The sequence below is a fragment of the Bison bison genome, unplaced genomic scaffold, assembly GCF_000754665.1.
Source record: "Bison bison bison isolate TAMUID 2011002044 unplaced genomic scaffold, Bison_UMD1.0 scf7180017864491, whole genome shotgun sequence".
NCBI lineage: Eukaryota > Metazoa > Chordata > Mammalia > Artiodactyla > Bovidae > Bison > Bison bison.
In genome coordinates, this window is record NW_011495050.1 from 22,812,634 (window position 1) to 22,828,817 (window position 16,184).

The 16,184-nt window shown below is 36.7% G+C and overlaps 1 protein-coding gene across 10 annotated transcripts in view; it reads right to left on the reverse strand.

Annotated features, from left to right (window-relative positions):
* VPS13B (vacuolar protein sorting 13 homolog B (yeast)) overlaps positions 1-16,184 on the reverse strand; it is an 805,833-nt gene that overhangs the window by 689,019 nt on the left and 100,630 nt on the right. For all 10 annotated transcript variants that reach the window (XM_010863525.1, XM_010863528.1, XM_010863522.1 and 7 more), the window contains exons 13-15: positions 14,720-14,911; positions 8,794-8,963; positions 5,475-5,669 (exon numbers count right to left, since the gene is read on the reverse strand). In XM_010863525.1, coding sequence (XP_010861827.1) covers positions 5,475-5,669; positions 8,794-8,963; positions 14,720-14,911 — 557 coding nt within the window. The remainder of the gene's footprint in view (positions 1-5,474; positions 5,670-8,793; positions 8,964-14,719; positions 14,912-16,184) is intronic.

A 16,184-nucleotide genomic window follows, 5' to 3' on the forward strand; every position in this document is an offset into this window, starting at 1 on the left:
AGTGTTTATAGAAGTATGAGGAGTAAATAGAGAGTAAATACTAATGCTTTCTTTTTGGGGAGTGACAAAAATGTTCTGGAACTAGATAGTGGTGATGGTTGCTTTAACTCTGTGAAAAGACTAAAATCATTAATTTCTATTCTTTAAAAAATGTGGCTTTATGGTATTCAAATTACCTCAATAAAGGTATTTAAAAATTAAAAACCTTACTACATAACTAAAGTTTACCTGAACCATGACCCTCACACTATGCACCCCACCCCCCATCATGCCTCGATCTTTCAGGAGATCAGAATGCATCCCGCTCTTTTATTACACATTTATAAACCCTTTTATATCTGACAATCTTTAGCACTATTTTATCTTCTTAATTTACATAAATGGCATCACATTATACATACTATTATGCTTCCTGATATTCCCAACAAAAACTATGCTACAGAGAACTATTCATGTGGGCATTTATAGACCTCAAGTTGTACATATCTGTATACGCAAAAATTTCTCTAAGACAAGGGTCAACTAACTACAGCACACAAGTCAAATTCCAAGCACTGTTTTTGTACTACCTACAAGCTAAGAATAAGTTTTATACGTGTATATTTACAACTGATTTAATGATTGGGAACACTAAGTTAGTTTACACTCCAATTGGGTAAATGCTATGGGTCTGGGTGGACTCCGGGAGTTGGTGATGGACAGGGAGGCCTCGCATGCTGTGGATCATGGGGTCGCAAAGTATCGGACACGACTGAGTGACTGAACTGAACTATCCCAAGAAAAAGAATTTCATTCTCCTCATTAGTAAAACTATATTACAAAAAGAGAGTCCTATCCTGCATTTTTAATTCTGCCAACTCAAATGCATGGAAATTTGTTCTCTTATTATTTAAGTACCTATTCGGTATCCTAAATTTTGCCTCATAGCCCACAAAGCCTAAAATAGTATCTGAACCTTCAAAGAAAAGCTGGGCCCTACTATAGTATATATATTGAAAACTGGAATGGATGTGTGTTTTCAAATTTATGAAATCCTTCAAAATCCAAATGATACCAGTTATACATCCCCCAGCCATATATGAAAGCACAATTCCTTGACATCTCCAGGGAGAGCTCTTTACTTGATATCAAATATTCCCAAATCCAAGAAAGTCAAAGGGTTTTAATCCTACTAGAAACTTCCTGATCTCTCTGAAGCATTTGCCATAGCTGATCCTTATGAGTGACAAGGCCTGTGTGTCTACGTGTGTTAGTCACTCAGTCATGTCCGATTCTTTGCCACCCTATGCAACAAGGCCTTAAATTTATCTATTTTTCTATAATTTACAGAATGCTTTCACTAATTTATTTTTTATATGCTTCAAACCTCAGATGCCTTGCAAATGTCTTAGCTACTTGATTCCACACATATTCAAAGATGGCTTTAGCATTTAAATAAACAAGACTTGATAAGACATATGAAAGTTCCATCTGTATGTTTCTTTCCATGCCAACTCTCTCAATTAATAAATGTCATTACATGCAGGGGGAAGAATATACTATCCTGTCACATAGTCAACAGATTCACATTTACATATACAGATTAAAACTTAAGCATGAGTACTTAATTGAAAATTAGACTTCAAAATGCCAAACACATGAAATAGACATTTAAATCCTTCACTATAGTATTTTAAGACTGTAATAGTGAAAATTAAACTGAAAACTTCCTCAAAGGTTATAGTAATCATTCCAAAGTAACATGAACTGCTATAAACTTTATAACAAATTGCTATTTTTAGCCAGTTCCAAATAGTCACAAAACTAAGTCTTTACCAAATCCTTAAAGTTTTAAAATGTACTAGTTTCCTGAAGAAGTATCAGAAATGCATTAAATTTTTTTAAATGCAATCAAATTATCAAGATTCAAGGCTTTATTTTTAGAGTATTCAAAATTCTTAACATCAATGAAAAGTTTTTCTACATATACTATGCCCAACACTAACTTTCTGGGATATTTAACTTTTCCATTACAGCTGGAGTCAAACTAACTAAAATATAAACGACAACTAGATAAAAAGGGAGTGAAGACCTTTTCCCAAAACATAATTTTATCTGGACTACACTTTAACTTTTACACTTCCCTGGAAGTTCAAGTGAGCATTTAATATATTACCAATGACTTTTATGTCAGCATGAATGACAATCATATTGGTGACCAATAGCTTTGGTAATGGTTTTCCTTGAGGATGGGGCATGCCTAACTCATTTTTAATGCTAAGTATCTGCAATACAGAAAAAACTCAGCAGTTACCAAATGAATAAATCCCATGTAAGTATAATACCTTGGAAAGAACTGCCCAAAACTAGACTTGCTTTGATAAAACAGGGCTGATATTCTTAAAAATATAATCTGATATTCAAGTTGTGCCAATATACCTCAGTGTATTAATTTGGGGGATAAATAAAAAAGTACAAGTGTAACATATTCTTTATGTATATAACTTTCAAAAATATCTTCTACTACTCTCCATATGACATAAAACACTTGTAATAGATCATTACAACAATGGCACCTAAAGAATCATACTATCCTGTGTCCACACCTCTTTAAAACATAATACTGTCAACTCCTCCATCAAGGGAGTAGAATTTCATTCTCCATCATCTTAAATCAGCTTTGCATAGATATCTAAAAAATGTGCTTTCCCATTATACATGCTTTGAAAACAGTCAAATTTTAATGTCCTAAATCTAAATATGCCTGTAGGTGATATAAAACTAATATCTTTAAATTGGTTTCTCTTTATACAGACACAAATATTTAAGAATTTAAAATATCAAACTATCAAGCATGAACCAATAAAATCAAAAGTCTATTTTTGCAGTCCTCTAATTTTCATACTTTACAAAAAATTTAGTGCATTTTTAGTACTTATTCTTGAATTCAACTTGGCATAGTTTCCTTTAGTCCATAAAACATAATTAGGTATATGCTTTCTGGTATATGCTTTCTCTACTTAGATTACACGTCTGTTTGCTTAGTAAAAACACGTATTACTCAAAATCTGAGTTTACCTATTTCTAAGTACCTAGAGTCTGAGTGAACTCTGGGAGTTGGTGATCGACAGGGAGGCCTGGCATGCTGCGATTCATCGGGGCACAAAAAGTCGGACACGACTGAGCGACTGAACTGACTGACTGATGCTGTGAAAGTGCTGCACTCAATATGTCCGCAAATTTGGAAAACTCAGCAGTGGTCACAGGACTGGAAAAGGTCAGTTTTCATTCCAATCCCAAAGAAAGGCAATGCCAAAGAATGCTCAAACTACCGCACAATTGCACTCATCTCACACGCTAGTAAAGTCATGCTCAAAATTCTCCAAGCCAGGCTTCAGCAATATGTGAACCGTGAACTTCCAGATGTTCAAGCTGATTTTAGAAACGGCAGAGGAACCAGAGATCAAACTGCCAACATCCGCGGGATCATCGAAAAGCAAGAAAGTTCCAAGAAAACATCTATTTCTGCTTTATTGACTATGCCAAAGCCTTTGACTGTGTGGATCACAATAAATTGTAGAAAATTCTGAAAGAGATGGGAATACGAGACCACCTGTCCTGCCTCTTGAGAAATCTGTATGCAGGTCAGGAAGCAACAGTTAGAACTGGACATGGAACAGCAGACTGGTTCCAAATAGGAAAAGGAGTACGTCAAGGCTGTATACTGTCACCCTGCTTATTTAACTTATATGCAGAACACATCATGAGAAACGCTGGGTTGGATGAAGCACAAGCTGGAATCAAGATTGCTGGGATAAATATCAATAACCTCAGATATGCAGATGACACCACCCTTATGGCAGAAAGTGAAGAAGAACTAAAGAGCCTCTTGATAAAAGTAAAAGAGGAGAGTGAAAAAGTTGGCTTAAAGCTCAACATTCAGAAAACGAAGATCATGGCATCTGGTCCCATCACTTCATGGCAAATAAATGGGGAAACAGCGGCTGACTATTTTTCTGGGCTCCAAAATCACTGCAGATGGTAATTGCAGCCATGAAATTAAAAGGCGTACTCCTTGGAAGGAAAGTTATAACCAGCCTAGACACCATATTAAAAAGCAGAGACATTACTTTGTCAACAAAGTCTGTCTGCTGAGGGCTATGGTTTTTCCAGTGGTCATGTATGGATATGAGAGTTGGACTATAAAGAAAGCTGAGCACAGAAGAACTGATGCTTTTGAACTGCGGTGTTGGAGAAGACACTTAAGAGTCCCTTGGACTGCAAGGAGATCCAACCAGTCCATCCTAAAGGAGATCAGTCCTGGGTGTTCATTGGAAGGACTGATGTTGAAGCTGAAACGCCAATACTTTGGACACCTGATGCAAAGAACTGACTCATTTGAAAAGACCCTAATGTTGGGAAAGATTGAAGGCAGGAGGAGAAGGGGACGACAGAGGATGAGATGGTTAGATGGCATCACTAACTCGATGGACATGAGTTTGGGTAAACTCCAGGAGTTGTTTACCCAAAGGAGTTGGTGATAGACAGGGAGGCCTGGCATGCTGCAGTTCACGGGGTCACAGAGTTGGACACAACTGAGCAACTGAACTGACTGACTGATACTGGATGTTATTACTTATTTATTTAAAAATAAAAGAGAGCGATGGAAAAGCTGAACAAAGTCTCCAACAATTAACTTTACATAACGTGATCTAAGGGGCTTCCCTGGTAGCTCAGCCAGTAAAGAATCTGCTTGCAACGCAGGAGACCCCAGTTCGATTCCTGGGTCAGGAAGATCCGCTGGAGAAGGTATAGGCTATCCACTCCAGTGTTCTTGGGCTTTCCTGGTGGCTTAGCTGGTAAAGAACCCACCTGCAATGTGGGAGACCCGGGTTTAATCCCTGGGTTGGGAAGATTCCCTGGAGAAGGGAATAGCTATCCACTCCAGTATTCTGGCTTGGAGAATTCCATGGACTGTACAGTCCATGGGGTCACAAAGAGTCAGACACGACTGATCAACTTTCACAACTTGATTTAAAGTAATAAACTTTTCCTTTGCATTAAGAAACTAAGACGGATTCAATAAGAGGAAAATGACTAAAAACAAACATGTTATCCCCACTGTGCAAAACACTGTCTCACATAAATATTCCCCTGAAAGAAATTATCAATTTTTTAAAACATCCTTAGTTTTAAAATTTCTCATTGCTTATAATCAATGATACATAAAATCTTCAAAAGTTTTAATTACCATTATCTTATAAATCCCAAGCTATTAACACCAAATAATCGAAGAAATCTTTAATAGAGACATCTTTATTTTTATGTTAATTATACTAAATAATGATTATATAGGTATATCTTATTTAAATCTCATCTAATGGGGTACTAATTATGTAAAATTACAACTCAAAAAAAAGTTTTTTTTAAAAGATGTATTTGATTCTCCAAAAGCCAACCACATACTAATACACAAGAAAATTCACTTTTCATACCTTAAGGTAGCAATGTGCATAGCAATAATGAAGCAGATTATCAGAAGGCTGAGTAAGGCTGCTGACCACATGCACCAACTGTTCAGCATACATCGGCACAGAATGTTCCAGATTAATTTTATCCACCAATATCTGAACAGAAGGCAAAGGCCGGAGAGACTGGAAGTTTGTAGTATTCATGAAGTTACTTGAGTTCTGGAAAATAATAATGATCATTTAATATTTCCAGAGAAATAACTGGTATGCCATGTCCTCTAGAGACACTTCAGAGTGACAAATAATGCAGTGACATCAAATTATCCTAGAAATGATGCCTTCCTATGGGACTCTCTTACCATAACCAAACAGAAACACCTTCTATTTTTAAGTACTCAAGTTGTGCCAATATTTAAGAAAAATAAAAAAGATTTAAAAGAAGGCCTATTTACTGCAAAATTATCAATACCCTTTTAGCTAGAGCTTTTTATTTTTTCAGTCAATTAGAATATTCAAACTACATGCCTCAGTACATTAAAAGTATTTTCTTAACTTGATAATTTGCCCCCAAATCCCAGATATTGCAGAGTTTTTTTCTTCTTTCTTTTATTCACATTTAGATGACTAAAGGACTAAGTGGACTACTCTAGACAATCTGAAAGACACTGACAATAAGCAAAGTTTGTAGGACAGAAAAATTTCTGATCCGTATTATATCTACTAATAGCAAACACGCTAAAGGCTCATAAAGTCCTAAGAATCTCAAGGTAGGCTTGGAATTTTTAGTGTTAACAGAATTTTTTTAAGCTTCGGAGTAAATGCAGATAAATTTCCACACATCCAGGGTATGAAATTCATTAGCAAGCCATCAACTATGGTCCTTGAACTTATTTCCATACCTGTAACTCTCAATGAGGAACAGTATGACCTCCAGCCAAAGGTATGTGAAAATATATGGGAAGAGCAATTTAATCGTTTTGTCCGTCTTTCATCATAAGAATAGGGGAACCATAATGGCATTTAGCAGGCACTGGCTAAAGATGGTAAGTGCTACATGACACTTCTCTAGCCCAAAAGGTCAACAGTGCCATTATTGAGGAACACTGTGCCTAAAACTAAGCTGGACATATAATTCTTCTTTTCTGACTCACAAATAATTTGTAAACCTTCATTTATTGAGCAATTACTATATTAAAGGACTTTATTTTGGATTATTAAAATATAGGATCCCCTGGTGGCTCAGACAGTAAGGAGTCTGCCTGCAGTGTGGGAGACCCGGGTTTGATCCCTGGGTCGGGAAGATCCCTTGGAGAAGGAAATGGCAGCCCACTCCGCTATTCTTGCCTGGAGAATCCCATGGATGGAGGAGCCTGGCAGGCTACAGTCCATGGGGTCACAAAGAGGTGGACACAAGTGAGCCACTTCACTTCACTGAGATATAATATACAGTAAGCATCCAAATCTTAAACATACAGCTCAACAAATTTCCATGTATGTAATCACCACACATTTCAAGCACACTAGTAGGGCCCCACCAGGGGCAGCCAATGTTCTCACCTTAATCATCACAGATTAGTTCTGTCTGTCCATCAAGTTCACTTGAACAAAATCACACATAAGTATATACTTATGTCTGCTTCTTTCATTCAACATATCATCTGATAATTATCTACTGTTCACTCTTTGAGTCAACACTTATCTTATGGAAAGACTATTTTTATTTCTACTCATAACTCTTATCTTAAGCTCTACATTTTCTGATTCTAAAATAGCCATTCTATCCTTCTTCTGATTGGCAATTAAATTGTGTATCTTTTTTCATCCTCTTTTTTCTAGCTTGTGTTTTCAGTTCCAGAATTTCACTTTGTTCTTTTTTTAATGCAGTGAAATCTTATGAACTCTTTTTTGTTTCTTTCTTCAACTTATTAATCATAGTTACTTTAAAATCCAAGTCTATACTATCATATTTTAATTTTTCTCCACTAAAATTTTCCCAGATGATCTCTTTACCCAGCAACACGATGAATAAATTACCAGTGGCTGACAGAGAGCAAATACACAAAATGAAATTAATGCATCTTAATTCTTTGCCATACCTCCACAAGCTCTTCTGATTTAAAGTTAGGACAATTTTTATTTCTGCAATCATTATGTCACCATGAAAAGAAATATATCCCCCAAAGTAATAAATTAAAAATAACAGATAATACTTTATATGTATATAGCAGACTCAGAAAGCAATACATTGGTTATGGACCTAAAATATTAAGCATCTAATAAGTAAGTGTTAACAAACACAGTAATAATCACTGGGTTCCTAATATGTGCAAAATGGTTTAGACACATTATCTCATATAATATTCTAAATCATTCTAGGAGCTAGGTGTTTTGGGGGAACTGTTAAGCAGCACCCTGGCAATCTTAAAATCCAAGTAGACCACAAAGTAAGGCTTAACCACAAGAGACCTAATGGCAGAGCATCCTGTGATATTATCAAAAACAGGGGAAAATAGAACTGCTAAAAGATCATTTCTCACTCAATTTCTCATCTTGAGAAATGCTGCTATGGGAAAGTTTCTCATTAGCATCCCTCCTTCAGGGGCTCTCCATCTACTCTTTCAGAGTACACTGTAAGGCTATATAACTGCTTGGCTGCAGTTTGGAACAGAATCCCTGTCAACAAGGTACCCTACCATGTGTGCTGAAGGTCAGGTGGGCCCTAGATTCAGGGTTGTCCTGAAAGGGACAAGATGAGCTGACACGATTACTGACTTGCTTTTGCTGTCTATGTAAGTAATTAACTATCTGAATCTATCTGAGACTTTTTGCTTCTTTAGTGGAAGACTATCAGCCTAAATGAAAACTTATAATTTTCTTTTGTTTCTCAGAAAAGGAAAACAAGGCTTAGAGATTAGATATAAAGCAAAGTGCTCGAAGGCGTCATAGCTTATACACGATCTGATATCTATGCCCATGTGCTTCAACATTTCTTCATAGAGCTTTGGCTTGAGGTTAACCTATCTAATTATTTATATGTGTTGTTTTTCAGTCACTAAGTCATGTCCAACTCTTTGTGACCTCATGGAACGCAGCACACCAGGCTTCCCTGTCCTTTCCCATCCTCCTATCTCCTGGAGTTTGCTCAAATTCATGTCCATTGAGTCACCAATGCTATCTAACCATCTCATCTTATTTCCTAAGAATTAACAATCATAGTTACACCGCTTAACATCATCATGGATAACTATATAAAAGATACTCTTTTACACAGCTTACTCTTACAATATCACAGGACCAACAATATGCATATATGAGAAAACAAGTCGTGAATGACAAAGTATACCTTTTCCCCCATAATAACAGGTAGCAAATGATCCAGCAAATTGAATTCAGCCATGAAAATTGTGAAGGTACATTTGAGGAGAGTAACACTTGTATGTCGAGTAGGAATACATTCCTCCAAAGATGCCACTTCCTCAGGATTCAGCATTGTTTCTCTTTCATCCTTAATATCTAAAATGAAATAATAAAAATTCAATGAAAAATTATTTTTAAATAATTTCCTTAGTTAACTAACAAATTAATCAGTTCTCCAAATTTGAAGGTCAAATCTTTTTCAACAATGAACCAGCTATAAAATAGTGCTTCCTTTAACGAGAATTACTTTGCTCTAGAAAATGTATGTCTTTGCTATATAAGAATGTATGTTTTCTATTTTTAAATATATATTAAATATGTTAAAAAATTCTTAATCTGTCATTAAAAGAACCATAGCTTCCTTTCATAAAAATACCATTGAGATAATATCAATGCAAGCCATAGACTACAAGAAAATACTTGTCACAGACAGATAGACAGACAAACACAGGTGTCTGTACAAAGGATTTGTGCCTGCAACCTACTAAAAAATTTACAACCACCTAAAAATCAAAAGTAAATGAATAATTCAATGGAAAAATGGGCAAAAAAGCCTTGAATAAACAAAAGATAACACATCCAAATGGCCAAAAATTACATCAAAAGCTAGTTAACATCATTAAGATACCAGATAACCGCAAATAATGTAACAATGTGGTAGCCCTACACATTCACTGAAAAAGCAAAAACAAAAAAGTCTAAGAATACAAAAGTTGGTAAATATGCACCAGCAAAGTTTTTCTATAAAGAGCCACAAAGAAAATACTGTAGGTTTTGTGTGTTAGTTTAGTTAGTCACAATTATTCTATTCTGCCACTGCAGTATACAAAAGCAGCCACAGACAAAACATAACTGAATGAGTATGACTATGTTCCAATAAAATTTTATCTATAAAAAATGAAAATTAGATTTCATATAGTTTTCATGTATCACAAAATATCAACCTTATTTGTATTTTTTCCAATATTTGAAATGCAAAACCCATTATCAACTCATGAGCTGTACAAAAAGAGGCAGTAAGTCATAACTGACCAAACCCCTGATCAAGGGCAACTAAAGGTCTCCTGCACTTCTGACTGACATACACTTGGGAAAATAGTTTGGAAATACATACTAAAGGTAACATATATAATCACTTCACCTAAGTGATTCTACTCTTAAATTCCCAACAGAAATGAATACATATGTTTATCAAAAGGGATGTGCTAGAATTTTGGTAGCATCACTACCATAATAACCAAAAACTACAAACTAACCAAAAACTCATCATCACTAAAATGGATAAGCAAGCTTTGGTATATTCAAAAAAGGGGATACTAAAAGGAAAAGAGAATGAATACCACAAACATAATGTAAACTAAAGTCACGGACAAATGAGTATACACTGTGTGCTTACGTAGTCATGAGTTCTAAAACATGCCAAAAGATACATACGCTCCAGTGGTTAAGAATCTGCCTGCCAATGCAGGGAGCATGGGTTGAATCTCTGGTCCAGGAAAATCCCACACGACACAGAGCAACTAAGCCAGTATGCCACAACTACTAAAGCCTGGATGTCTAGAGCCTGTGCTCCACAACCAGAGAGGCCACTGCAGTCAGATGCCTGCACACCATGATGAAGGAAAGTCCTGCTCGCCGCAAGCAGAGAAAGCCAACATGCAGCAATACAGACAGACCCAGTACAGTCAAAAATAAATAAAATTTAAAAAAAAATTTTTTTAATAAAATATGGCACAATAAATCTAGGTTAAGTATGGAGAGTGTTTACCCTTGGGGGTCAGAGTAATAATCAAAAGAGGGCAAGGAGTATCCTGCAGTGCCGGTAAGGTTCCATATCCTGAACGGTTAATCATATAGATGTGGCTAAGTTTACAACATTCACAAAATTTTACCCTTAGATTTTGTGTGCTTTCCAGTACATATATTACATTTCAATGAAATAAGTAATAAAAAAAAAAAGAGTGGAAGAGAACTGCTGATTACTCAGAGTGAGAACTGCATGCATAAAGTCAATTAGCAGCAGTTTCTTTACATAGGGCCTATTTCTGAAATGATAAACTGCTTCAAATAATTCATTTTACATAAACACATATATGCATGTGTGTATGTATGTGTGTATATAGCATAATCCAACTGTCGAAGAGATTGCAAATGGCTTTTTTTTTTTTTACAAAAAAAATCTGAATTTTTAGTCAAGTGTATGGACTCCTTCTAGAGAACATATTTTCCAGCCTCCCTGGCTGCTGTGTACAAGGACACACTACTAAGTTTGGGTCAATGAGATGATTGAGCCATGTCATTAAATGAAACTACATACCTAATATTTTCTCTTACCCCACGTGATACTGATTAAAATTAGACACTGTAAGGTTGAGTCAATACTGAGCATGCAGGAGAGGTGTACCTCAGATGGCAGGAAAACAAGATATAAGGAATTCTGGGTGTAAGACAACGTCATGAAACAGAGTCACCCTAGTCTCCTGGATTACCTACCAGTGTTGGCTATAACATGATAAAAATTAGTTATATACTGTTTTTTGTGTGAACATTAGTTTTCATTTCTCTATGTTAAATGCTCAGGAATGCAGTTGCTGGCTATATGGCAGCTGCATGTTAAGTTTTTTAAAAATCTGTCAAACTGTTTTTAGGAGTGGCTATACCATTTTATTCTTAGCAGCAATGAATCAGTAATCTAGCCTTCTTCACATCCTCCACAGCATTTGATGTTGACACCATTTTCTGTATATACTATCCTCAGTTCAGTTCAGTCCTTCAGTAGTGTCCAACTCTGAGAACCCATGGACTGCAGCATGCCAGGCTTCCCTGTCCATAATCAGCTTCCGAAGCTTGCTCAAACTCATGTCCATCGAGGCAGTGATGCCATCCAACCATCTCATCCTCTGTCATCCCCTTCTCCACCTGCCTTCAATCTTTCCCAGTATTAGGGTCTTTTCTAATAAGTCAGCTCTTCACATCAGGTGGCCAAAGTATTGGAGCTTCAGCATCAGTCCTTCCAATGAATATTCAGGGTTGATTTCCTTTAGGAGGGACTGGTTTGATCTCTTTGCAGTCCAAGGGACTCTCAAGAGTCATCTAAAGCACCACAGTTCAAAAGCATCAATACTTTGGCATTCAGCCTTCTTTATGGTCCAATTCTCATATTCATACATGACTAGTGGAAAAACCATAGCTCTGACTACAGGGAACACTGTCAGCAAAGTAATGTCTCTGCTTTTTAATATGCTATCTAGTTTAGTCATAGCTTTTCTTCAAAAGAGAAAGTGTCTTTTAATTTCATGGCTGCAGTCACCATCTGCATTTGAATGGGGGCCCAAGAAAATAAAGGCTGTCATTCTTTCCATGGTTTCCCCACAAACTTGCCATGAAGTGACGGGACCGGATGCCATGATCTTGGTTTTTTGAATGTTGACTTTTAACCCAGCTTTTTCACTCTCCTCTTTCACTTTCATCAAGAGGTCTTTAGCTCCTCTTCACATTCTGCCCTAAGGATGCTGTCATCTGCATATCTGAGGTTATTGATATTTCTCCCAGCAATCTTGATTCCATCTTGTGCTTCATCCAGCCTGAATTTCACATGATGTACTTTGTAAAGAACTTAAATAAACAGGGTGAAAATACACAGCCTAGACATTTTCATTTCCAATTTGGAATCAGTCCGTTGTTCCATGTCTCATTCTAACTGTTGCTTCTTGACCTGCATACAGATTTCTTCAGTTCAGTTGCTCAATCGTGTCCGACTCCTAGCAACCCCATGAATCGCAGCACGCCAGGCCTCTCTGAGTTCACCAACTCCCGGAGTTCACCCAAACTCATGTGCATCGAGTTGGCGATTTCTTATGGGGCAAGTAAGGTGGTCTGGTATACCCATCTCTTGAAAAATTTTCCACAGTTTGTTGTGATCCAAATAGTCAAAGGCTTCAGTGTAGTCAATGAAGCAGATGCTTTCCTGGAATTCTCTTTTCTATGATCCAATGGATGTTGGCAATTTGATCTTTGGTTCCTCTGCCTTTACTAATTCCAGCTTGAACCTCTGGAAGTTCTCTGTGCATGTACTGTTGAAGCCCAGTCTGGAGAATTTTGAGCATTACTTTTGAGTGTGAGATGAGTGCAATTGTGCAGTAGTTTGAACATTCTTTGGCACTGACTTTCTCTGGGATTGAAATGAAAATTGACCTTTTACAGTCCTGTGGCCACTGCTGAGTTTTCCAAACCTGCTGGCATATGGAGTGCAGCACGTTAACAGCATATTTTATTATTTTAAATAGCTCAGCTGGAACTCTATCACCTCCACTAGCTTTGTACATAGTGATGGTTCCTAAGGCCCGCTTGACTTCATACTGAAAGCTATCTGGCTCAAGGTGAGTGATCACATCGTGAGGGTTACGTGGGTTATTAAGATCTTTTTTTATATAGTTCTTCTGTGTATTCCTGACACCTTTTCTTAATATCTCCTGCTTCTGTTAGGCCCATCCTGTTTCTGTCCTTTATTGTGCCCATCTCTACATGAAATGTTCCCTTGGTATCTCTAATTTTCTTGAAGAGATTTCTACCCTTTCCCATTTTATTGTTTTCCTCTGTTTCTTTGCACTGATCACTTAGAAAGGTTTTCTTACCACTCCTTGCCATTCTTTGGAACTCTGCATTCAGATGGTTATATCTTTCCTTTTCTCCTTTGCCTTTCACTTTTCTACTTTTCTCCACTATCTGTAAGGCCTCCTCAGACAACCATTTTGCCTTTTTGCATTTATTTTTCTTGGGGATGGTTCTGATCATCACCTCCTATACAATGTTATGAACCTCAATTCACAGTTCTTCAGGCACTCTATCAGATCCAATCCCTTTAATCTCCTTGTCACTTCATACTGTACAATCTACTGTACAAATTATAGTACAATTACAATTTGATTTAGGTCATACTTGAATGGTCGAGTGGTTTTCCCTACTTTCTTCAATTTAAGTCTAAATTTGGCAATAAGGAGCTCATGCTCTGAGCCACAATCAGCTCCTGGTCTTGCATTTGCTTATTGTATACAGCTTCTCCATCTTCCACTGCAAAGAATATAATCAATCTGATTTCGGTATTGACCATCTGGTGATATCCATGTGGAGAGTCATCTCTTGTGTTGTTGGAAGAGAGTGTTTCCTATGATTAGTTCATTCTCTTGGCAAAACTCTGTTAGTCTTTGCCCTGCTTCATTTTGCACTTCAAGACCAAACGTGCCTTTACTCCAGGTAATTCCTGACTTCCTACTTTTGCATTCCAGTTTCCTATGATGAAAAGGACATCTTTTTTGGTGTTCGTTCTAAAAGGTCTTATAGGTCTTTAAAGAACCATTCAACTTCAGCTTCTTCAGGATTAGTGGTTGGGGCAAAGACTTCGATTACTATGATACTGAATGGTATACTGTCCTATCACTCATCAGTATGACTGACATGGAGCACACACTCAAACGAGCTGCAAAAAAAGAATTCATGAACATACCAAGCATTTATGGCACTGTGTTATGTGATTTTACAGGCACTAATCTTTGGCTGAAGGTTTTATTAGCTCTTACTTTAAATATATCATCTGTATTTGCGTGTGTGTGTTAGTCGCTCAGTCATGTCTTTGCGACCCCATGGACTGTAGCCCGCCAGTTTCCTCTGTCCATGGGATTTCCCAGGCAGGAATACTGGAGTGGGTTGCCATTTCCTTCTCCAGGGGATCTTCCAGACCAAGGGATCAAACCCAGGTCTCCTACAATGCAGGTGAAATGCTTTACCATCTGAGCTACTAGGGAAGCGTCATTCAAATCAACTTGCAAGAGATTCAAAATTAAGCCAAAACAAACCTGGTTTTAGTCTACTATATGGTTCATATTCATGTTCCAAGGCACAAACAACCATTTTTAAAATTCTGTGTACTGCACTGCTATCCAAGCGAAAATCAAGAGGACCTATAACAAGGCTTTTGGTAGACTTTTCCTGAACTGTTCCCAAATCTTCACTCTTCCCTGAAGAAAAGTCTTGTTGATTTGCAGAACCTACAAGAAGCAAAAATTCATATTAATATTGTAAGCATCAATCAGATATATCAAGTGTGTATTCTAACATTACTCTTATCTTCACAGCTTAGAGCTTAATGCCTTAAGAATAATTCTACATCAGGTGGATACACAGAACCCTGCTGATCTATTTTTCTTTATACAAATGAGATGTTATCAACAAAGAAACCAGTTACTTTAAAAACCAATTATTCCTACTACCTATTTATTCTTATAAGATCTGCCATAAAACTAAAATTCTTGAAAAATTATTCTCTAACATTTAATTGGCCTATACCCAGTAATTCTGCACACAATACTATTAGGTTGACTGGGAAGTCAGATTCTGGAAGAAGTTGCATTTTACTACCATTTTATGCTAGAAGTTTCACTGAAAAATTGATTGCTTAAAACTACATATTCAAAGGTGACTTGAGAGTTTTATAATGACCATGGAAGTAAACAACAGGTATTACCCACTTTGAACTTTTTCCAGAATAAAATCACTATGGCCATGCTCCAAGGGTGGAAGCCAACTTCCTCAATCCCTTATCTGCCCATATATCAAAGAGGAACCAAGGTTGTTTTCTAAAGAAAATCTTGGCTCAACCTATAGGTATTTCCTTTTATCCAGTATGTCTACACTTACATTAAATATTTGGTTTTAATATATAAATTCACTATTTTAAGTGATAACATACAGTAAATTTCAATTCTTGAGTCTTATGTTTATTCAAACAAAAATAGGAAAGCAAAACATTCTAGCATTTTACTACTTTTAGTTAAACACAAAAATTCTCCATCTACATACACTTAATAACTTATTCAAAAATACATTTCCTTCACCAGAAGGGAAAGAGACACGTGTACCCCAGTGTTCATCACAGCACTGTTTATAATAGCCAGGACATGGAAGCAACCTAGATGTCCATCAGCAGATGAATGGATAAGAAAGCTGTGGTACATATACACAATGGAGTATTACTCAGCCATTAAAAAGAATACATTTGAATCAGTTCTAATGAGGTGGATGAAACTGGAGCCTATTATACAGAGTGAAGTAAGCCAGAAAGAAAAACACCAATACAGTATACTAACGCATATATATGGAATTTAGAAAGATGCTAACAATAACCCTGTGTACGAGACAGCAAAAGAGACACTGATGTATAGAACAGTCTTATGGACTCTGTTGCAGAGGGAGAGGGTGGGAAGATTTGGGAGAATGGCATTGAAACATGTAAAATATCATGTATGAAACGAGTTGCCAGTC